At 41.4% G+C, this 23,799-nt stretch overlaps 1 protein-coding gene across 1 annotated transcript in view; it reads right to left on the bottom strand.

Moving 5' to 3' along the window:
• Window positions 1-3,253: 3,253 nt before the first annotated feature.
• The window catches only part of CPLX1 (complexin 1), a 522,128-nt gene continuing 501,582 nt past the window's right edge, over window positions 3,254-23,799 (bottom strand). Inside the window, exon 4 of the mRNA XM_085641121.1 lies at window positions 3,254-8,222. Within this exon, the coding sequence (XP_085497247.1) occupies window positions 8,025-8,222 (198 nt within the window). The 3' untranslated portion in view covers window positions 3,254-8,024. The remainder of the gene's footprint in view (window positions 8,223-23,799) is intronic.

Genomic DNA, 23,799 nt, shown 5'->3' with positions numbered 1-23,799 from the left:
GGGGCATATTATCAAGCCAGGCGATAAAATTATTGCTGCTTTAGCGGCAGAAAACTGCCGCTAAAACGGCGATAATGGGCTTGATAATATGCTCTATGGAATTCCAATTGAAGCCCATGTTAAATGGGAAAGGACGTCTAATAATTTTATCGCCTGGCTTGATAATATGCCCCTAAACTCTGCTCACAGGACATCCATCCTCCCAGAGCTTGCTGCCTTCTGCCTGTGCGGAGTGCAGTTTACAACTGCACTTGATAGCACAGATGGCTCCTGAAGTGTTATGTGGCTGGTTGCACAAACATTTGCCCTTCTTGGTGCTGTGACGTTCGTGCTGGCCTCAAAGCACACAGCCCCAGTCTCTAACACCAGGGGAAGTTCTGGGATTAGGCCCTGCTCAAGAGCTGTGAACAGCAGGGCATTTGAGAGTCCTTGTGGAAACAGCACATCAGACTCCCGCGGTGCAATCTAATTAAGAGGTACACGGGATAAAGGAATATGGATGAACGGAGGTAAGTACACATTTAAAAAATTAAAAGGAATTTCGTTGTGCGCGCTGCATCGCATTTTGCGATGCAGCGCGCGCAAAGGAATTCGTTTTATTTATTTAAATGTGTACTTACCTCCGTTCATCCATATTCCGGTGTTTACATTTCCCCGCCCCACCTCACCGCCCCACGGAACTCCCTCCACGGACCGCTACTGCTTAGTGGAGGAGCCGCCACTGGATTTCAAACTTTCTTTAAAGCAGATATAGATTTTCAAAATACCGTGTTTGAACTACAGTTTTCAAATCTAACGGTTTTCAAACTGATTGTTTAAACTATTTGCCAAATACCTGACAAGTGATTAGTGGTGATCAGAGATTCAACAGAGATTAGCATCCTATCAACTAAAATAAATTGACTGTCGTTATACCAAGGGAAAACGCGTGTAATTGTGATAATAATGGCATCCTTTCCCCTGAAATCAGAAAAGAATTGCATTTTGCTGCTAACATAACAATGCTCATCTTGACCTTGAATGCTTTTTGATAGGATTTTCCTGATTGTACTGGAGACACAGAAGTGCCTTAGCGGGATGTAATTAATACTTTCGGTCTGCTCACACGTGACTGATATATATCGTATGCCAAACCCTTAACTTTCAGGACACTAAACATGCATATTTCAGAACTGGCGCAAGACGCGGGTAGAAACAAAGGGGCAGATTTACAAGAAACTGACGCATCTGTGAAGATGCGTCACTTTCCCTGCGCCACTTTGAGAAACCCTTGCGCCACTATGGATGCACCATATTTACAATACGGCGCACCATGGGGCAAGGATTGACAGATGCGTCAGAAATTCTGACGCATCTGTTGACGCAAAAGTTGCGCATTGCTGGAGTCGTGTCGCAAGCACTCCAAATTTGATGCAGTGGCGTCCTAGAAGTGGCGCAGTGAAATCATGTAGATTTTACTGCATCACTTCTACGAGTCTTTCCTACGTTGGAACGCCCACCCTGCATACATTATACCTGACGCAGGTATAATGTGACGCAGGGCTTTACAACGTGACGCATCTCCCTAGATGCGTCACGTTGTAAATGGGCCGCATTTTTACGCTGCTGCTGCGTCACTAAAAGTGACGCAGCTGCGGCGCAAAAAGTGACGCAGCTGCAGCGCAAAAAGTGACGCAAGGGGCTTGTAAATCTGCCCCAAATAGTTCAACAAATGGAGAATTAATCCTGGATTCTTCTTTTCTTCATCTTTGTTTGCAATCTTTCTTTATTTTCACAAAACTTGACTATAAATATAGAGAAACCATGTGTGTATTTTTATTCAATAGACTCAATCCTACTGTTGTTTTATAATATGTAGTGTGTGTAATTATTTCAAGGGCTTGTTATAAGAGCTTGGTGATTGCAGTTTGAACAGTAACAGGAGTTACTGGCTGAAGTTGTTAGTTGCTGAAAGCAGCAGAGATTTCCAGGTGGAATACGGGGCATAAACATCCAGAAATCAGTGCGGAAATACCAATTCAATTTCTCAGTGCTTAATTTGAGCTGATGGTTTCCTGTGCTCATGCAGAAATCAGTATGGAAATACCAATTCCTCAGTGCTTAATTTGAGCCAGTGGTTTCTGGTGCTTAGCACCGGCACTAAATTGTCAATACTGGCGCTTGTGATTGCCATACGGTAGTGCTGTCTAGCTAATTTAGAGTTGCCCACAACAACAGTCAATTATTAGTTCAATATACATACAAAATTACCATTACCTGCTGCCCAAGCCATTTGAATAGCTTCAGGGGCCTGGAATAGTCAGAATTGTGAAACTTGTGGAACTGTGACAGTTAGTACTTATGTTGTTACTATCATTGGCAGCATGGCAGGGGCAATGTGTGGTGCAAGCTGCAGTGGCCTCCTGACGAGAGCCCTGCCAGTTATGTTTTTTACAAATTAGGCACTGTAATTCCAATTTATTATTCTTCAAAAACCCATAAATTGGATTATTCCCACCCTGGAGGTACTGTTTCCTCTGATATCTGTAAATTGGGAGATTCTCTGTGAGAAGAATATCAAGTAGAAATCCAACCCAATTCATATTGGAGCCTTAAGTCAATGGGTTGGTTGCGCAACCATCTCCACCTACTGCCATCTCACTCCAACGTTCACTTTGTTATTTTAAGATGTGGTAAATTCACGTTCACAATCCTTCTGAGGTCTAAGAGTCTGATGGACAACAAATTTAAGGGTCAACTTACACTTGCATTTAAGTGATGTATAGCCGCTTAACTATTCTGTATAATATGTGGATTTCTATAGAAATGACTTGCAAACCTACTGTTGGTCATCTGAGAATTAGCCTAATTATAATACCATCAGAGACCTGTATTCAGTGCAAATCTGTGCGCAATGCAATAAAGATTCATACAGGGTAGTTGTCTTGGCCCGCCATCTTTGTTAGGTTCACACTGCTGTGGATAATGCTGTGTTTGGCGGTTGTGCACACAGATTGTATTAGAAGATGTTGGGAGGTCACTTTGACCATGTTCTCAATTGACCAGCTTCAGGAGAGGCATCCACACACCAAGTAGATCAAAATGTAGAAGCAGGAAATACTTTTTTTTGCATGGAATCACATCTTGCATGTAGATCAATAGCTTGAAACAATTTATGCTACCAAAACTTATTTGATGGTGTTCATGAGAGGTATCTCAACATAACTGCTGAGTAGAGTGTCAAAGCCTGCACAGGAATCGGAGCAAAGGAAAATGTATGAAATCACTTTGTTTTTATTGGCTGTGATTCCACTTGAAAAGAACATTGTAATATTTATCCATCATGCAGTGAAAGGTAGCAGGCAAATTACAAACAGAATATACATTCACAGTCTCTACTTCACCGTCTTCTTGCTGCTCGAAATGGTAGTGCATGCATCCAGAGACAGGACAGGAGCACCCCGTGGTGCGAAATGCGCCAGCGGTTAAGAAAAGCGCTCCTCATCTGCTTGTGCACAACAAGCATTTGTGAAAAGACAAGTATCCAAACATTTTACAGCACACAAAAAACATTTATCAGGGAAAGACTTAGAGAAAGTGAAAGGCAAGTGGAGAAAGAGGGGGTGGGAGAGATAGAAATAGACAAGACCTTGACAGACATTGCTGATACATAAAACATTACAACCAGCTCACCACAACAGGTTTATAACAACATTATAATATGACATAATATTTAGGCTGGTCAAAAAAAAGGCATGTTGAGCAGCTCTGGGATGTCCTAACTCTAGCATGGGTGTTGGATGGGAGAACCTAGCTTACATACAGTCGTATAAATGTAGACAGAGAAACTCCAAAGTGGTGTAGTGTGTGGCTGAGTCTCAAGTACACAGAGAAGCATTTATATTTAATATTGCAGTCTGATTTCATATGGCTTTCACTAAAGATCAATGGAGGGTCATGGTGGTCGATGACAAATAAATTGCTCCAGAAAGGCTGAAGCTGATGAGTTTGTCTCTCTCTTTTGCTTATCAAAGAAAGAGATTGCGATACAGAGCGCTGCAGTCTTTGAATATGCGTAGGACTCGAACACCACGAGACATGGACATTCTCTGCAGCAATAATAAGAAAAAACAAAACGATAACAAACAGAAGACCTCATTTACCTGAGATTGAACAAATTGGCATATAAAGAAAGCTATGGTGGTTGGCCAAGAGAAATTGAGAATTAGAACGAAGAACCAGGTTCTCTTTGGTCTTGCTTCCGAACTTTTGGAGGAATGGATGCCGGGCATTGTGGTATTTTACTAGAAAGTGGCCACACTGTTTTTCTGTTCCACTTAAAATTGTGATCTGTGCCATACAATACAAGATGTCTGACAATATGCATACTTAACAAAAATACTGCAGTAACTCTCAGAGGTCGCTGTAACATGCTTAGCAGTACAAGCATGTCATAAGCGATATATTTTAACAGGCCATCCGACAACATTGTAAACGGAAGTCATCCACTTACAAGCAGCTCTTTTTATAACACAAATGATTACACTAATTCTAGTCGGGACTTCAGAATGACCAACATAGGTGATTTTTTTTTCCTTTACATTTCTTCAACGTTTTCATTCGAGGAATCTGAAAACGTTACTTTATTGTTCTACGGGGTGGATCAGCAATCTCATTCCTAATTTGAGTTTTAGAACATTGATTGATTTATTAATTGCTGAGGCTTATTACAAAATAAAATTACCTTCGCTTAAGATAGCCATTAAAAAAAAAAAAAAACATGGAATTTGTACAGCAATTTTTTATTCATTAAAAACTTGCTGTTGCCTTTTAAAATTTCGATATGACCAAACCAATGTACCACTCGTGGTGTTTCAGTATCACCCTATGGGGAAAGAAAACAAGAATGGTTTAGCCTGACTTCGCCACTTGATGCACTGAGTGGGCTCCTATGGGCCCTTGACCTTTAGGCTGGTAACTCATTCTAGCCTTGTAGGAAACTGTCCACCCTAAGCAAGATTTAGATTTGACTCAGTAAACGCTCGTTTCACGCAATACAAAATCTGTGCTGGTTTTCCTGCATTTGTGTCTTTCTGAAACAAAATGATCACTATTATGTTCGAAAAAGATAATTAGGCCCTTTTTATAGAGCTGGGCAGTTGTTATGCAGAAGCACCAAAAGCACAATAATGACATTTACTAAACCAGAAGAGGGTTCTTATTTAGGGAAGAAATCCAGAGTTTAGATGTGTGTGACAACAGGGGTCACAGCTGGCAGCTGCGCGTTCTCCTCCCAGCTCACCACGAGATGCGGCGTCTGATAAGTTCTAACTTGAGGATTGCAAAGGATGGTGTGTGCCTGGATGCAGATTTCCAAACTGTGGTGCGGTTCAAATCAGCCACACACTGCAGCCAACTATAATTGAGCACACTTGTCGGGAGTGATCATGCACAAAGAAAGTAAACAACCTTCATCGAATGTGTTTGGAGGTGTACCGCCCCTGCAAAAAACAGTCCCAATCCTAAATGATTGGCAGTGCAAAATAGCCCCTCCTCTTTTTATTTACACTACCAAAAGGAGTCTGGCAATTGACTGTCCATTGAAACTTGTCCATACACACCAGGTTGTGCCAAATTTCACCACAGCAAATTCTATAGCTGCAGGATCACATATGTATGAGTATGCCTAATAATAACCAATGCCCCGGGGACCACTTTCCTCCATGTGGAATATGCTGGGCGGATGTTATTTTAAGAACAAAACGAAGAATAGGCATATTTTTTCAGTCTATATTTTTTTTAGGCTTGCGGAGTTATGTTTTGGTGGATGTGGGACATCTGTTATAAATTGGTGGATTTCCTGTTTGTTGCATTTAGAGAGTACACCTAAGCTCTTGATTTAGAGAGTATACCCCTACATACAGTTTATACATTTCTGGCAGATGTTCAACAGGTGCCAAATCCTAAATAAACCTCTGTGTTTTTCTGTCTGTCTTGCAGACTGTTTCAATGGATACTTGACCAGAGGAATTTAACATGAAGTTTAATATTCCTGAATTTGAAATACACTTTACATATTTATTTACTACTGGTCAAAGACTCTTGGAGCGAGGAAATGTTTTCCCTAACTAAACAGTTTTCAATTAACTTCTAAGATATTAAAATATTTCAAAAACCTCAAACTACGTTTCACAAGTTAGTCTCAATTTGCAGTCGGAACCCTAAGGTTTCTTAAAAGAAACAGCTTCATCTACATTACATAACTTCAAATCTTCTCACCACAAGTAGCATGGCCTCTGCATGCAACAAAAAACCCCTAAAAAATACTGTAAGCTTGAACGTATGCCAGAATTCAAACATACAAAAAGATAGCCCGGATTCTGAAAATGAAGAATAAATAACTATTATTTTGGAAGATAAAACTCTGATGGTTGCATATAGATAATCTATCATTAAAATAAGGAAACCTCTTACAATTATGTATGGAGTAATAGATCTTTTGTATTCAAGGAGATTACCTGGTGACATGAAGTGAAGGGTAAGTTGTACTTTTATATTTTTGGTTATCCTGCCAGCATAGTTTATTATGTGTGAATGATTTAGCAGGAGATGTGAGTTTCTGCAGCAGAAGTCTCAATGCCCTACCATTCAGCACAAGAGCAAGCAATAACAAAGACAAGCAAAACATCCAAATTTGGCATTTTGAAAATATTGCAACTAATTATTACTGAATCTATTTTAAAAAGTAATATGTTGACAGTGAATTATTCCTTGAAATTGAAAATTGATCATTATGACACAGTGCTTTTCCTAATCTAATGAAGAGTTTTCCTAAACAAGAATCCCAGAATGTTAACTCTAATTTTACTTGGGTGAGATAAGAGAACTATACACAGTATGTTAAGTGCCCAGTACATATCTTTCAAATGACAGAAGGAGGTAAAGTTTTAAGATGAGGAACCTTCTTCATTTTAGCTGACCTACATGTCATGATGGTAAAATTAGATCTTTTCTGATTGCTTCTCAATCAATTTCATGGCAAATGTTTGGCATGAGGTCGCCGGTGGATATTCATTCCAACATCAAATGCAATTCTTAAAAAACAAGACATGTTTGTTAGTTTTGATTGCTTTCCAATGTGTAAAACTGAATCATATATTGATTCTATTACAATACATTAGAGAGATGCTTTTGTCTGGTAACTTAATGATTGAATTACTCTATGGGTCTCTTCAGAAGGAAATTGATTTTACATATGGAATGGGATGATCTAAGAAAAGGAAGATTGAAAGGGGTGGTGGTTCATTGAAGAAGATCAAATGTTAACAGCTTCTTCTGTATGCATGCATATGGGCCCAGAAGGGAGGTAAGAACAGTTTCATTAACTTACCTCCCATGTTTCTATCTTAGGTAATGCCAATATGTTGGTCACAACAGCAACTGAATTTTCAGTTCTTCCACTGGTCTCCGATCCAGTCAGGAAACAAAAGTTTCACATGGTTCAAGTTCCAAAATTATCTCTCTTTTTTCATGAGTATGATGTGTAACCACAGATACATTTCCACAACAAGGTGGAGAGAAGCAGGGATGGCAAATGCATTCAAGAGCAAACAACCAGAGAGGCCAACCAAGTTCTAAATTAAAAACAACATAAAAAACCGAAAAACAACATTTTAAAAAAACATTCAGCTCACTCTGAGAGAAAACTCTTCCTCGTTTTGGAATGGAAACAAACAAGAAGTTGTCCCTTTTCTCTGTTAACACTGTACACAATTGCCTTATTTTATATACTTAGTACTATGGCTTATAATTAAAGTTGTGTAGAACGCAGCTCGGTATCTTGACATCCATTCAAAGGTGTCTACTTTTATGTTACTATGTACAAAAGGAATTGATGACATCAAGGGGGTCTATAGTGAGCAAAGAGAGGGCCGGGGCAGGTGGAAGGGAGGGTGAGTGTGGCAATATTGGGGTTCCCCATCCTTTGATGGGGTACCCATTGCTTTACTGTTCATGACACAAACAGTCTCGCAGTCCACTGTGATTCACTTCTTGAACATGTCTTGAAGAGGTCCGGGTAGATATTTAATGACCGTGTCCAGAATGCTCTCTTCTTCCTCCTCATCTTCATCTCCGCAGCCGGCTGGGATGGCCTTCTTTGGACGTGTCAAGCTTCCCTCAGCAGTGGCTTCCATCGCAGCCTGGGCTTCTGCTTCCTTTTCCTCCTTCTTCTTGATGCCATACTGTTGAGAGAGAGAGAAAAATGGGGAGTCACTAACTGTTCTTATTTCAACACAGTCCTTAGTCTTCCCGAAGGAGTAAACTGCACCAACTTTTGAAAGAAAAAGATGTCTCAACCACACAATAAGTACAAATATACAATGAGATTCTGCTTGATTTAAATGCATAGTTGAGCAGTTCAGAAACCATGCAGAGACACACTGATAGTCCCTTTTTTTACCAGTCTCCTCCCTCATTTTGCACGATCCCTCTGTGACTGTTTTAAGACAATATTATGCTCTCTGTAGCTTTAAACTTGATACCAATCTGCTTGATGTTGCGGTTAACATGTTCTGTTGTAACCACAGCAACAGTCAGCTGCCTACTACTATGTAAATTAGTGGGATTAATATCACAGTATTGGCTTACCCATTGTTTACAACACTCTCATATGCATTCAGTATAAAGTGGGTGAGAAGCTAAAAAGAGCCAGGTGGAAGGACCTCTGATTGCTCACAGTGTTATGTCCAGATTTTTTTTAAGGTTCCCGGTTTGGGTGGGGGCTCTGTGGGTGAAAAAGGGAGTGGTAAAAGTATAACATGTAATTTTTGGAGTAAAAGTCTCTTTACTTCTTTGTGTAACAATAAGTTGTTATCACAATAATCGAAAATGTAATTGCTGTTTCACATCTACTATATCTGTTATTGATTAAATGGGTACACATTAGCTCCTTTGAATGAGCAAAGATTCCCACTGTCAGGAATCTGTTGTGAACATTGAAAGTCAATATCAGATGCTGAATGCATTATCTTATAGGGACTAAAAACACGGGCCTTCACCAGTTATAGCTAACTGAGCCAACTATACCTTGAGCCTCCGCCATGCTGTGCTTATGACCACACATATTACATCACTTATGACATGTCCAATGTTATTATTGACTGATGAGATCTCAAACGACATCATTGATGGCATCGCTGATGACATCACTGATTACATCATCCAAGAAATGTGCCAGTTTAGTGTATGTTTATCGTACTGGAAGGTATTCAGCAAGTTACATCTATTCCTGATTTGCTATGGCCTCTTTACTGCTAATGGGTGTAAGCTTTTGCAACATGCTTGGTCTTCCGTGTGTAAAAGGAGTGAGCTCTCCTTGAAAGTAGTGCACAGGGCGAATACAGTGGACAGCAGAGACTTACCGACACAAGAGGTTGGCTATCTGTAAAAGCATTGCTACAGGGCAAAAGTTGTACGTTGTAGCTGCTTGCAAGGGGCCTTGATTGTCTGGAGGGAGTGGGCTCTGCATGAGAAGTTGTGCATAGGAGTGATGACTGTATGCACCAGGTACTTTCCCTCCAATGTGTGCTTCATTGCCCATCAGAGGTCAGCTATCTGCAAAGTCTTCAGTACAAGGTGCCTACCCATGGTGAAGACTGTTTGCAGTAGATACTTTCCTATCCATATCTGATTCATTTCACATGAGAGGTTGGCTATCCTCAAATGGTTTGGAACAGGGCAAAAGCTGTGCATAGTAGGTGCTTGGCCACGTAATGGGGTAATAGGGTTTGGGTGTCTGGAGCTAGTGGCTCCCCATGAAGATTTGTTTACAGGGCAAAAACCGTGTGTAGTAGGGGTTTGCCTAGCTCTGTCTGGTTGATTACCCACATGAGGTCGGCTATACACAGAGTGTTTAGTACAGGGCAAAGGCTGTGTGTAGGAGGAGCTTGGTTCACATTAGGGGGCTTGGGTGTCTGAAAGGAAATGTATGCATTATATGATTCTGCGCATTTAGTATTTACTTTCAAATCTAAGGTGCTCTACTGGTTTATAGAGTAATTTGAACAGTAGTTTGGATGATGTCTTCAATGATATCATCAATGATGTCATTGGTGATGTCATCAGTGATGTCATCAATGATGTAATTTAATATGTCATAAATAATGTAATATGAGACGTCATAAGCAGTGTGTGGCTGTGGCGGAAGTTCTATTTAACCCAGTAAACTATAATTAGTGAATTTCAGCTTTTTTTTTTTTAAATAGTGTTTACTTTATTACAAAGCCTAAGTATAACGTTACTTTAGCTTTTGTTTCTTTTTCAGTGAATTTCTATTTTCTTTTAGCGTGAATTAAGATCTTATCACCTTACCTAACTATGGGGTCACTTTAACCTTTTTTTCAGCGAAATTCAGTTTTTGTAATCATATTTAACCAACTCTCTCACTGAGCATACATTTTGACGGAGCACAGAAGGGGGCTGGGCGCAGGGCCTGGCCCATCCTTCCAAGAGTAGACGACCCAGAGCAGGGTAAGCAAACCCTGATCCCCAGGAGCATTTGGGGAGGTAGTCCCAAGGGGATTCTCTTGATTGGCTGACCGCAACATGTGCAACATGTTGTAACAGCCACTACAGGACTCAGGGTTATGGTCCCCATGCATTGTAGTAATAGTTTTTGAGGGTCACAAACGAACTCATATAAAGAGTAATAACTGATTCTGGTAATAATAAAATCATTTGTTGGTGGTGTTATACTCATTTTAGGAATTCAGGTGGGTTCGCAGGTGATTTTACCCTTTGAAAAATGCTGTCTCCCCACTAGCAACTGACGGACAATGTTTGACAGAAAACTATATTCTCCCATAATTTTCTCTTAGGGGTTATAGAAGGTGCTCAAGAAAGTAAAATGAGAGCACATGTTCTGTAAGTTCTCGCTATCTTCCTCAGGCACTGGAGTATAAAATCTGATATTCTGAGTAAAAGTTTTACTTTCAACAGCAGCAGCAAATCAGCTGATTCCCTTGTGTTCTACTGTAGCTTTATCACAGCATTCTAATGAACAACTAGAGTGCTAACATTCTGTATTTATGACTAAAGTATTGCACACAGCAATGCCATCGTGATAGAATTAAAGCTGTAAAACGTAAAGCATTTCCTTTAAAAGTGAAAACAATTGTGCTCATTTTATCATAGAAATTATTTTTAGTGGTCTAGAAATCAAAAATGAGGACACAATTTCCATTAGTTCTCAAACATATTTCTCATCTACGGCAGTAAAACATTCTGCCTTGCAGATTAAAACAAGTACGCTGAACATCAGAAGCAGTCTCTCATTAACTCCGTAGTACGCAAATGCAGCTTCCCCACAGATTTCTAATGAACAACTAGAGTGCTAAGAGCCTGAATTTATCACAAAAGTGTGGCACAACTGAGCCAAATCTGTAAAACTGAAAGGAATTTGCAAACAAAAGATACTGAAGTAAATGGGCAAAATGGGGGGTTTATTTTTGATATCAAAATTATTGTTAGTGCTCTAGAAAGTTAAAATAAGGACACATTTACATGAGTTTTCAATTATATTCCTCATCCATTTCAGTAAAACATTTTGACATGCAGAGTGGAAAATGTGCTTCCAACACCAGCAGCAGCCTGTCAGTTAACTCCCTAGTAATCAGCTGCAGTGTCACTACAGAGTTTTAATGAACAACTAGGGCACTAACATTTTGTATTCAAGGCAAAGGTCAGGCACTCCTGAATGTGACTTTGTTGGCATACCACTTTTGAATTAAAAAGCATTTCATGTGGAGCAGGCTGAAGTAAATGAGCATTGAGATGGTAATGCAGGAATTAAAAATGTGAGGGAAGGCATGGGTTTTTAGTCATTTGAGGCATAATATATGTTTAAAGTGTCAGAAAATAGTTAAAATGAGAGTCTGCATATGTAAAGCATCGCATTTCCACACCCTTTTACTCAACCTACACATCTACTCAGACATTTAACAGCTCCCTAATTTAAAAATAGTAACATTTATATATATATATATATCGGAAAGTTCAAATCCCTGCTACTTCCACTCAACGGCGGCGAAGAAGGAAACTCGGACCCCACTGGACTTCAGGTAAGATGTTTTTATTGCAGATCACAACCCACACACGACGCGTTTCGGGCCTCAAGAGCCCTTGATCACATGCAAATTAACCCTTCACTTTCCGCTTTTAAGTGTGTTTTGAGTGTACCACCCACTTCCCCTAGTTCCGTGTCACATGGTAATAGACAAGGTAGAAAGACTTACAATGGGCGCTAGTGTAAGCTAACTCCATTATAGGAATATGTTTACATGTAAGTCTTGATTCACATATATGTTTTTTTGTATTCTTTTACATATTTGTATCATGCAATCAATACAATTACAGGATAAATCCCTGGAATTATAAAATAGAGCAACAATATAAGTTAAAAACGAATTCTCTAACTGGATAAATCCAGTACCATGGCTGAAAAAGAAAGTGCATAAGTGCAATAGCAGCAAGAAGGACTATATTAATGTGCAAAATGTGCAAAAAAGTGCAAGAAATGGTGCAAAATGCGCAAAAATATTTCATTATACAGTGCTTAATAAATATGTAAACAATCACGAATATTGATAACAGTAAAATTCCATTTTTGTATAGAGAAATATTTTAAAATACTGTTAAAAAGCATATACTGTAAGATTGCACATATTCAAAAAAAACCTATATTCTTTGGTTTCTTTATTCTAAAAAACTATTTTGTCATAGTTTTTTTGATTCCTTTTGAGAGTTGGTGGCGACAGGTTGTATTCTTTATGCTATTCTCTCTACAACGCACATCTTTTTGTAAATATTATGTACAGATACTCTATAATACTATTGATGGTAATTAAAAAGATGAAACATGGATCATGACCAGACTCTGATGTCATACATTCCCCTTTTGGTATTCCTACTGAGCCTTTTTTTGTGTACCCATTCATAGGAAGTTGTGCATATCCTCTGTATTATTCAAACCGTTAGGCCATTTACTGTCGAATTCCAAAATGATCCTAGTTTCTAACTGTCTTAATTTACGCTCTCTATTCCCACCCCTTCGTGACTTGGGGACAGCGTTAATGACAAAGTATGTTAGACAGTTGATATCGTTAGCATGGATTCGCTTAAAATGCCGTGCCACAGGATAAGCTGGATCACTGTGTAAAATGGCTCTAATATGCTGCAATATCCTGACGTGCACCTGTAGCTTCGTACTCCCGATGTAGTTAAGGCCACAGGTGCACGACAGGACATATACAGCATATTCGGTTTTGCAGTTATAATGGCCACGTATTGGTATTGGAGATTCACTGAATGGGGTTGTGTAATGGGTCTTGTTACAGCCAAACTTGCAGGCTCTGCAAGTTGCACATTTTCTGAAGCCGTTGCTGGGTTGTAACCAGCTGGCCGTTTTCCTGGTTTCTGGGGAACTCTTGTCTAATGAAGATCCCATGGTTTTGCCTCTTCTGAATGTGATCTTCGGGGTTTCTGTTAGTCTGTTACTAAGTACAATATCAGTCATCACTATAGGCCAATGTTTTCTAACTATAGCTCTAATTTTACGTTCTTCATTGCTATATGTTGTAATTAGTCTTGGGCTGTCAATTTTAAACGTGCTAGCATCTGATATACATTGAATCTCAGTGTTGGTGTTTTTGAACAGACTTTGCCTTGGACGCATACTTGCTTTTTTGATGGCGTCACCAATGATTTTGTCACTATACCCTCTGACCTTCAGTCTTCCCACCATTTCATTAGTACACACATTAAAATCTGACTCATTGTTGCAGATCCGCTTGAGTCTCAAAATCTCTCCATAAGGGATACTTGCAATAAGATGCCTAGGGTGTGAACTTTTTGCATGCAACATGATATTGCCCGATGTTGGCTTCCTGTATAGTGTGGTGGCGAGTCTCCCTTCCTTAATGTGCACTAATACATCCAAAAATTCAATGTGTGTCTTATGTATGTGGGATGTAAAGACAAGGTTCATGGTGTTTCTGTTGATGTCTTCAATAAAAGAATGGGCTTCTGCCTCGTTCCCCTTCCATAATATAAAAACATCATCTATGTATCTCATATAGGAAACTATGTGTGTCTCGACCACTGCATGGTGTGCTTTGTTGAGAACCTGTTCCTCCCACCAGCCTACATGCAAACATGCGTAGCTGGGGGAGAAACAGGCTCCCATCGCAACGCCTCGTTGTTGTTTGTAAATATCTTTATCAAAAAGAAAAAAATTGTTGTAGAGGCACCATGAGATGAGCTCCAGAATGACTTTGTTATGTTCGTAGAATTCACTAGACCTTTGATCCAAAAAATGTTTTACCGCTTGTAGACCCTGGATGTGATCTATACTGGTATATAATGATTCTATGTCTAAAGTAATAAGACATAGATCATCAGTCCAGTTTAGTTTTTCAATTTTTTGTAAAAAATCGCCTGTGTCTTTAACATAGCTAGGTAAATCTTTAACTATGTTCTGTAAGAAATGATCAATATATTGGCCAACTTTTTCACTTACGCTGTTAATGGCCGATATAATGGGCCTGCCAGGGACGGGCATGACATTTTTATGGATTTTGGGAATAAAATATAACACGGGTAATACTGGAAACTCATTATACATAAATTTGTACTCCTCCGTGGAAATAAGACCTTCACGTCTCCAATGTGCCAGCTTTTTGTGTAAAACTGTCTTGGCTGTGTTGTATTCTTTAATGCTAGATTTAGAATAGCAACTTTCATTATTAAGCTGTCTTTGTGCTTCCAAAATATAATCTTTTTTCGGCCACAAAACCAAATTCCCACCTTTGTCCGATTTTTTTATAACCACATTATGATTTTCACTTAGCTTTTTCATTAGCTTATAATACTCTCTTTTTTTAAAAAACATATTTCTTTGTTTTCTGCTTTTATTGATTTTGTGGTTCAACTTTTTTAGATCATTGTTGATCATATCGTGATATGTATCAACAGCATCTTTCGGCATTAGTGGTACAAAACATGATTTAGATTTAAAAGGGCTGATCCCAGCCCCTTTCTGTGTTTGGTTGATTTTTCTCAGCCTCTCTTGTGTATTCAAGTCTGTGTCATCATTGAGGATTTCAGATTCTGATTGTCCATGTAGGTCTTGCAATATGAGCAAAGTAGGAATGTCCGAGGCTGCCAACAGTGGATCTGGGGTGATATTCTGTTCTGAGGGTGTGTCCTCTTGTTGTTTGCTTGACTGTAACGCAAAGAATTTCTTAAGTTTGAGCTTCCTAATGAAGCAATAAACATCAATGCGAGTGCGTGCATAGTCAAAGCTATCACCAGGGCAGAAATTCAAACCGAGTGCCAGTAGTTGTTGCTCCGCTTTGGTTAATTCTATTGAAGTTAAGTTGACAATGCTGTTGTCTTTTAGCGCCGTTTTCTTTGCCACTGTGTTTTCTTCTTCGTGCTTTTGTTTGCACCTTTTGCGCCTGTTGGCTCTTCTCTTGTTTCTGCGTTTTCTGTTGGCCTCCTTTGCTGCCTCGGTCGTAGTGTTAATAGTCTTTCCTCCACTAAAAAATCAAGCTCTTGTTCTACGTTTAATTTGGTTTGTTTCGCATGAGGACGATCTATTTCTACACTCGATCCACTCGTCAACGAAACAGTGTCAATGCTGGATGTGTCTTTATCGTTGTCGATCTCGATATGTGCACTTGCAGTGTCGCGCTTGGCTTTTTCACTGTAGTGTTGTCTTCTTGCTGTATCGAACTTGCGGGCAAAAGTAAAGATTTGGCCATTTTCATAGTCCGCTAGATCACGGGCGAACTTGTGTGACTTTCTGAATTTTATTTTTTCTTCATGTTTCTTTACTCTTTCTTTTATAGCCTCCCTTGTTTTAGTGATCAGATCTGTTGTTTCGAATTTGCTCAACTGGTTGTTTATTTCCTCAATTTCTTTTAAGATTTCCAGGCGATCGATGTTGGCATATTTTACCAAAATATTGACCAGATTCATGGAAGCCGCTAAATTGCTTTCTCCCCACTCGCGTAGCATGTTGGGGTTTGGTTTGTCGAAGCTGGGTGCCAACAGAATGCGTAATCCGCGCGGGACCCTCCCTACTTCGGCATATTTAGACAGTGACTTATGCTCCCACCATTTTGTGGTCTCCAATTTCATTTTCTTTTCTAAGTTTTTCAATAGGGACTTGACATCTAAATCTTGATCACTCTCCATATTCACCATTTGTGCTGTGTTGTTCGAAGTGCTTGGAAGGATGCCAAACACCTCCTCTGCCGCCATTTCCCTCTCTCGCACCATTTCTGCCGACATTGTGGGTTGTGAAGATTAGCTGGATTCGTGCAAGTCGTGCGAGTCGGTAAACTCTAGACTTGTCGTTCGATAGCCTTAATGTACAGTCTCTCCCCACCTACAACATTTGCCAATGCAACTCACCGGTGAAGTACGTTTTCTTGCGGGTCCTCCGACCCAGCCGATCGCGTTCTCTCACCGATGCTCGTTTTCTTTCGCAATGGTAGGGGGCGGTCGCCAAAGTTCCACCACGGATCCTCGTTGTGCTTCGGTCGTGGGCGGCCACCTACTTTGAGGGGAGGGGGTCCGGTGACGGAGGCAACCGACCTCCGTGACGATATCGGAAAGTTCAAATCCCTGCTACTTCCACTCAACGGCGGCGAAGAAGGAAACTCGGACCCCACTGGACTTCAGGTAAGATGTTTTTATTGCAGATCACAACCCACACACGACGCGTTTCGGGCCTCAAGAGCCCTTGATCACATGCAAATTAACCCTTCACTTTCCGCTTTTAAGTGTGTTTTGAGTGTACCACCCACTTCCCCTAGTTCCGTGTCACATGGTAATAGACAAGGTAGAAAGACTTACAATGGGCGCTAGTGTAAGCTAACTCCATTATAGGAATATGTTTACATGTAAGTCTTGATTCACATATATGTTTTTTTGTATTCTTTTACATATTTGTATCATGCAATCAATACAATTACAGGATAAATCCCTGGAATTATAAAATAGAGCAACAATATAAGTTAAAAACGAATTCTCTAACTGGATATATATATATATGTATATATATTAATCCAAGGTGCCTCGGATCTTTAGAGACGTCACTCCACAAGGTAGCAGGTTTCAAACCCTTTATTCGCAAGAAGCTGCGCAATTCAACTGTTCCAAGAAAAGTCCTGACGCGTTTCGCAGCTCGCGCTGCTTCTTCATGGGACGGCAATCAACGAAGGACTGGAACCTGCAGCCATTATTTGCCCACAGCGCATGCACTCTCCGGTGAGTTGCATGCTGGTAGTTGCAGTATACTTTTCCCCCATCGGTGGAGTCCGTCATTCAAACTTTAATGTTTTTTTGCCTTATTTATGTTTCACAGCCCTCCAGTGGGCTACAGGCGCAGTGCTCAACTTCAATTAGCAGCTTCCTTGTGCCGCATGCAGGCTGTGAGATGGCAGCCAAGCAGCCCCGCTTCCATATTTCACGGCGGGTGGTTCATCTCCCACGGATGAGGCGTACCGCGTACAACATTAATCCAAGGTGCCTCGGATCTTTAGAGACGTCACTCCACAAGGTAGCAGGTTTCAAACCCTTTATTCGCAAGAAGCTGCGCAATACAACTGTTCCAAGAAAAGTCCCGACGCGTTTCGCAGCTCGCGCTGCTTCTTCATGGGACAGCAATCAACGAATGACTGGAACCTGCAGCCATTATTTGCCCACAGCGCATGCACTCTCCGGTGAGTTGCATGCTGGTAGTTGCAGTATACTTTTCCCCCTTCGGTGAAGTCCGTCATTCAAACTTTAATGTTTTTTTGCCTTATTTATGTTTCACAGCCCTCCAGTGGGCTACAGGCGTAGTGCTCAGCTTCAATTAGCAGCTTCCTTGTGCTGCATGCAGGCTGTCAGATGGCAGCCAAGCAGCCCCGCTTCCATATTTCACGGCAGGTGGAACATGAATTTTTGGGTTTGCTAATAACTTTGGTGCTGTTTGATGAATCTTCGTGCGATTTTCCACAAATAATTGTATCCACCTCAGCTCCTTCATGGAAAGGTTCAGGGTGATCCTTCACACTGGGGCAGAGATGAAAGGAGGCCACAAAGTTCATGCTCCCATGCAATTTTTCATAGGAACTTTAACGAACACTACTTCCAAAACGGCAGAACAAAATTACACCAAATTTGTCAGAATTGTAGATATTTACCCAGAAAGCATGATGTGTGTAATTTGGTGTAAATTTGTCCAGCTATTTGAGAGAAATTAAGCTTCAAATGTATAGATATCTAGCAACCCTGTGCTACCATGGGAGCACAGAGTAACTATACAGCAAATGAAGCACAATGATTGGCTGAATCTGCAGGACTGAAACAGACCTGCAAAATCAAGGGCTGTGTTTAGCTGGCTGCAATATGAAGAAACATTTGTCAGCTGCCATTTTTGGACCATATGTCTTGAAAAAAAACAAAGAAAAAAAATAAAATAACATATAGATGAAGCATAGGGGTACATTGACACCCTGGCACTTGTAGATACGGTTCCTTGGGGACCTACTAGGGTAAAAGTGAAAAAAAAACAATTTTTGTATTGCTGCAGACTCGTTTTACTCTCATGGTACGCAGTACAGAAATTCGCCGAAGTACAGGGCAATTACTGCAAGATTACTGTGAAATTACGATGGGACCACCACCCCAAAAAAAGGTTGGGGTGGGTGTCCATGGGTATTGTGAGACCATGGGTATGGCCAGCAATGGGTGTTGGCAATCGGTGGGGGGTCCTGTGCATGGTGTGGCATGGTCATGCATGGGGGCTTGGACGCATGATGCATTGCCTGGCATGGAGCGTCTACTTAGGTATGGTAATAAAATATTACTTTACGTTAAAAAAAAACTAGAAATTTTGTGGGAAAAAAAACAAAGGTTAAAATGGCATTATAGATAGGTGAAAATGTCAGCTAATGTTTGTCTACATGTACAGATGAGACCATTGGCCCACTTTGGAATATGAAGATTGCATTGCACAGTGGTACCAATGCAGGTAAACTTGTGTGTCATGTACCACAAGAGTACCGTGGTAGCCGCAAAATGTTTAAAAAAGGGAGTAGGCTATGCAGAGGTTGAGTGCACACTGCGATTGGATCCAGGGCCTGGATGAACGCTGTTTGCGGGCGTTTTGGCTGGGCTGCATGTGAATAGTAGGGCTGGGTGGAACTCGTGGAGTTTCACTCTTCGAAATTCCCTGTAGTTACATAAAAACTACATAAAGATTCTTGCAGCGTTCCGCCAATCAGTGGAATGCATCTTGCACTGCTCATGCTGCAATTTAGCGCCAGTAGAGCTGAAAAATCAGTGTGAATGGCACCATAAAGTGCACAAGAGCAGACAGCCATTCAAGGTGATTTTGCTGGCTCTTGAGTAGAAAATCCACATGAGTGGCAGCAAATTTACTTGCTCACACTTGCATTTCGTGAGCCTTACGGTAACAAATTCTGCCACTTGGGTATTGGCTGGTGTTTGGCCAGAACTCTGGCTACAATTGTAACGCAGAGTTTACATAATTCTGCCAATTCCGCCAGCTGAATGAAACATTTTGCCTTCCACTAGTGAAGAGATGGCCTTTGGTCCAATTTGGAATATGAAGCTTTCACAGTATCACAGAATCATGGGATGGAAGCTTGTGTGTTTGGTACCACAAGAACACCACAGCACCAGAATGATTTTTTTTAAAAAGGGAGAAGACTATGATGGGGTTGTATGCATGCATGGGGAGGTCACAGGACCTGATCACAGGCCAGGCCCTACGCCCACCTCATCTGTGCATGGCTAAAGGACAAAGTCTGTGGGTGGGTGGGACCAGGGCATCCAGAGTAGAGTACACCCAGGGGATGGGGTCCTTTGGGGCCAAAATTGGGGAATTGGGGTCGAGAGGGGGTGGTCAGCCCCACTACCTTTTATAGTAAAAAAAGAAAAGGCGGGCCCCAGGGGATGGGGTGCCTGGGGCCAAATCCGTCCAGGGAGGGTGGCTACATGGGCCCCCTCCCTTTTTTTCATAAAATGATTTTTATTTTAAATGGGGTAGGCACAAGGGAATTGGGTCCTTGGGGTCAAAATGGACCTGAGAATGGGGGCCCTGTGGCCCCCCTCCCATTAGTATTATTTTGTTTTAAAATAAAAATTGCAAAGGCCGGCCCAGTGGGATGGTGTCCCTGGGCCCCAAAACGACATAAAAAATAGAAAAAAGAGAAATGAAAAAAAAATTCCAGCAACCGACCGGAGGCTCCGCCTCCTTCCTCTACCACTCTTCAAATACACCACATAGTGCCCTGCTGGTTGGGTGATGAAGTTCTCTTGGCTGCCGAGGGTCCTTAGGGGCGAACAAGACATCCTGTTACCTCCAGTAAGCCCCACACAGTGGGACTGCTGAGAGGTGGTCGGAGACACCGCCCCCTTTCTCCACCACTCTGTAAATGCGCCTCTCGGTGCACTGCTGGTGGGGGTGATGACCCTTTGCCTCCTGAGGGCCTCAGGACTAAAGTGGACTTCTTGCCCCAAGCAGCAGTGCACCAGGAGGAGCATTTGCAAAGTGATGGAGAAAAGGGTGTGGCCTCTGACAACCTCTCTGTAATCCAGCTGTGTGGGACTTACTGGAGGTAACAAGAGGGCTGGTTGGCCACCAAGGACCCTCTAGATCCAAGGGGACTTTATCTTCCAACTAGTAGTGCACCAGGAGGTGCATTTGCAGAGTGGTGGAGAAAGGGGGCATGGCCCCCAACAACCTCTCAGCAATCCTGCTGCGGGGGATATACTGGAGATAACAGGAGGGGTAGTTGGCCCCCAAGGGCCCTCAAGTGCCAAGGGGACTTGCCCCAACTAGAAGGTTGTGCAAGGATGCACATTTGCAGAGTGGTGGAGAAAGGGGCGATGGCCCCCACGAACCTCTCAGCAATCCTGCTGCGGGGGAGGTACTGGAGATAACAGGAGGGGTAGTTGGCCCCCAAGGACCCTCAAGTGCCAAGGGGACTTTATCCCCCAACTAGAAGGGTGTGCTAGGAGGTGCATTTGCAAAATGGTGGAGAAAGGGGGGATGGCCTCTGACAACTTCTCAGCAATCCTGCTTGTGAGACTTACTGGAGGTAACAGGAGGGGTAGTTGGCCCCCAAGGATGTCCTTGGGGGCAGCTACCTCTCCTGCTACCGCCAGTAAGACACACACCGTAGGATAGCTAAGATGTCTTTGGAGGCCACACCCCCTTTCTCTAGCACTCCACAAACACGGCTCCTGGAGCACTACTGGTTGGGAGATGAAGTCCACTTTACTCCTGAGGGACAATGGGTGCCAAGAAGCCCTCCTGGTACCATCAGTGAGTACTACACAGCAGAATTATTGAGAGCTGGTCAGAGTCCCGCGCTATTTCTCCACCGCTCTGCAATCTCGACTGCTCATTAAAAAAACATAGAAATTCAATGAAAAAACTAAGGTTACAGGGATGTTGTAGTAAGGAATTGTTTATGTAGAGGTGCCTACAAGGGATTTCGTTCATTAATCTTAGTAAAATTGAATATAAACTTGTTACTAATCTATTAAGCCCCATACGGTGGCTGAACCTTAGACCCTAGACAAATCTAAACATCAATGTATTTTACTAAATGAATATTCAGCAGAACATTAGGAAGCAGTCACTGGATGATGTCATCAGTGATGTCATTTGAGATACCATCATTCATGTCCTCATTGATGTCACTGAGCATGTCATGAGTGTTGTAATAGGTGAGCTCATAAGCAGTGCATTGCAGGGGGCGTGAGTTACAAAAACTCTGCGATGAATCTTCCCCATTTGGGATTTCCACACAAGGTCCAAGCTACCATCTCCCTTGTTCTGTCCAAACTTGATTACGCCAATAGCCTCTACCACGGATCACCTTTAACAACCATGAAAAGACTACAACGGATTCAGAACTCAGCTTCCAGACTACTCTTGCATATCAAACCGCAAGACCGCATCTCCCCTGCCTTGAATGCTCTGCATTGGTTACCGTTTGCCAGAAGATCTACGTTCAAGCTACTTTGTATCACCCACAAAGTGATACATGAAATGGGATCACTCTTCATCAGAAATAAAATAACCAAACACATTAAAAAAAGGAACCTCCGCTCTAGAGTGGCACCTCGCCTCAAAACCACAAGATACAAAAAAAAAACATGGGTGGCACATTCTTCTCTGTTCAAGCAGCCAAACTATGGAACTCTTTACCCCGCCAACATAAGATCCAGTGACAACCACCTTATCTTCAGAAAACTGCTCAAGAATTGGCTCTTTCCCACATAAGCACCATACGCAAACAGAATGGCAGCATATTTATTGTTTACAGGGTGTATAAACGATAACTGAATGAATCTTTATTGTTCAATTAATTATAATTGATACAATATTCTATCAGTAGACAAAAGCTTGTTTAAAATCACACACAATTAGATAGGAATGAAAAGACGTTTAAAACGATTAAAATAGTAAAAGGACTATTACTAGAACTATTGTCCTATCTAGCAATAAGGTGCTGTACATGGGACTTGAGGAAAAGTTTTAACATATTCTCTCTTGCTTGATGCCCGACTGAATGCTTTTATGTCTCAGTTTCCAGTGTCAGTGCGGCCCAGATTACGTCTGTGAATTTCCCTAGTCAAGCCGCAATTTGAGGTGTTTTAGCGGAAAAGCACAGGTCTGAAACTTCTCTGCAACTTTGTAGGCCAAGCAACCTGTAAATGGGGAGAACCAAGCGCTGCCACTCACTGACTAACTTTGGGCAGCAGCACAACAGATGGAGCCAAGATTCACGGTGATAGTTGCAGAGTCGGCAAGCCACTGAATTGTCCTGCCGGGCCCAAGTTGAGTTAAACTCCGTGATGGGCAGAGCGAGAACTCTCATGTAGGTGATTCTTCCCTGAGCCGGGACTGTCAGAGCTTGCTCAAGGTATGGCTGCGGTTTTCCCATAATGTATGAGGAGTCCAGTGAGGAAAGATTAAATTGGTGATGCAAGCTTTCCAGGTCCCTTTCAAAAGATATTCTCTTGGCCTGAGTATTCACTGTTTTGCTCCAGGCTGTTATTGGGATATCGGGGTTGTGCAGATTCTGGGCGTCTATGTCCAGTAATCTAATGGCTGCTGCCAAGTGCACCTGCCATGGGGAACCTTCCTTTTTGAAGAGCGTTTTAATTTGCCTTTTTAATGACATTTCAAAGGCCTGCGTGGTCCTGATATAGTATATATATACGCAAACAGAAATATACAGCATATCACTCTGTAAATAAGCACTTATTTGTATTATAGATATGTACCTATATATGAGCATTGCTTTGTATAAACATGTAGAATATATATGTTTAAAATCAATAAATAAATACATTTTAAGTATAACAACACTTGAAAAACAGAGTTTATCTAATGCATCTGTAATCTACATATACTTACTTCCTTGATGCAGCTATATACCTTCCATTCACTTGGATCTATATATTTATTACTTTTCTGCTAATTCAGCATATCCAATGCACTTCCCTATTTCTCACCCTATACTGCTATCAATATATCCTCTACTTCAACTCTCTGACTCATCTCATACCTAGATCTACTACTCTTTCCAATGCACTACCCTGTTTCTCAACCTATACCTCGATCAATATTTGTAATCTACATATACTTCCTTCCTTTATGGAACTATATACTTTCCATGTACTTATGGATCTATATTTGTATTACTTTCTTCAAATTCAGCATAT

Source organism: Triturus cristatus, chromosome 2_2, assembly GCF_964204655.1.
Source record: "Triturus cristatus chromosome 2_2, aTriCri1.1, whole genome shotgun sequence".
Taxonomy (NCBI): domain Eukaryota; kingdom Metazoa; phylum Chordata; class Amphibia; order Caudata; family Salamandridae; genus Triturus; species Triturus cristatus.
The sequence above is the reverse complement of the archived record's forward strand: the minus strand, read 5'-3'. Positions and strand labels throughout refer to the sequence as shown.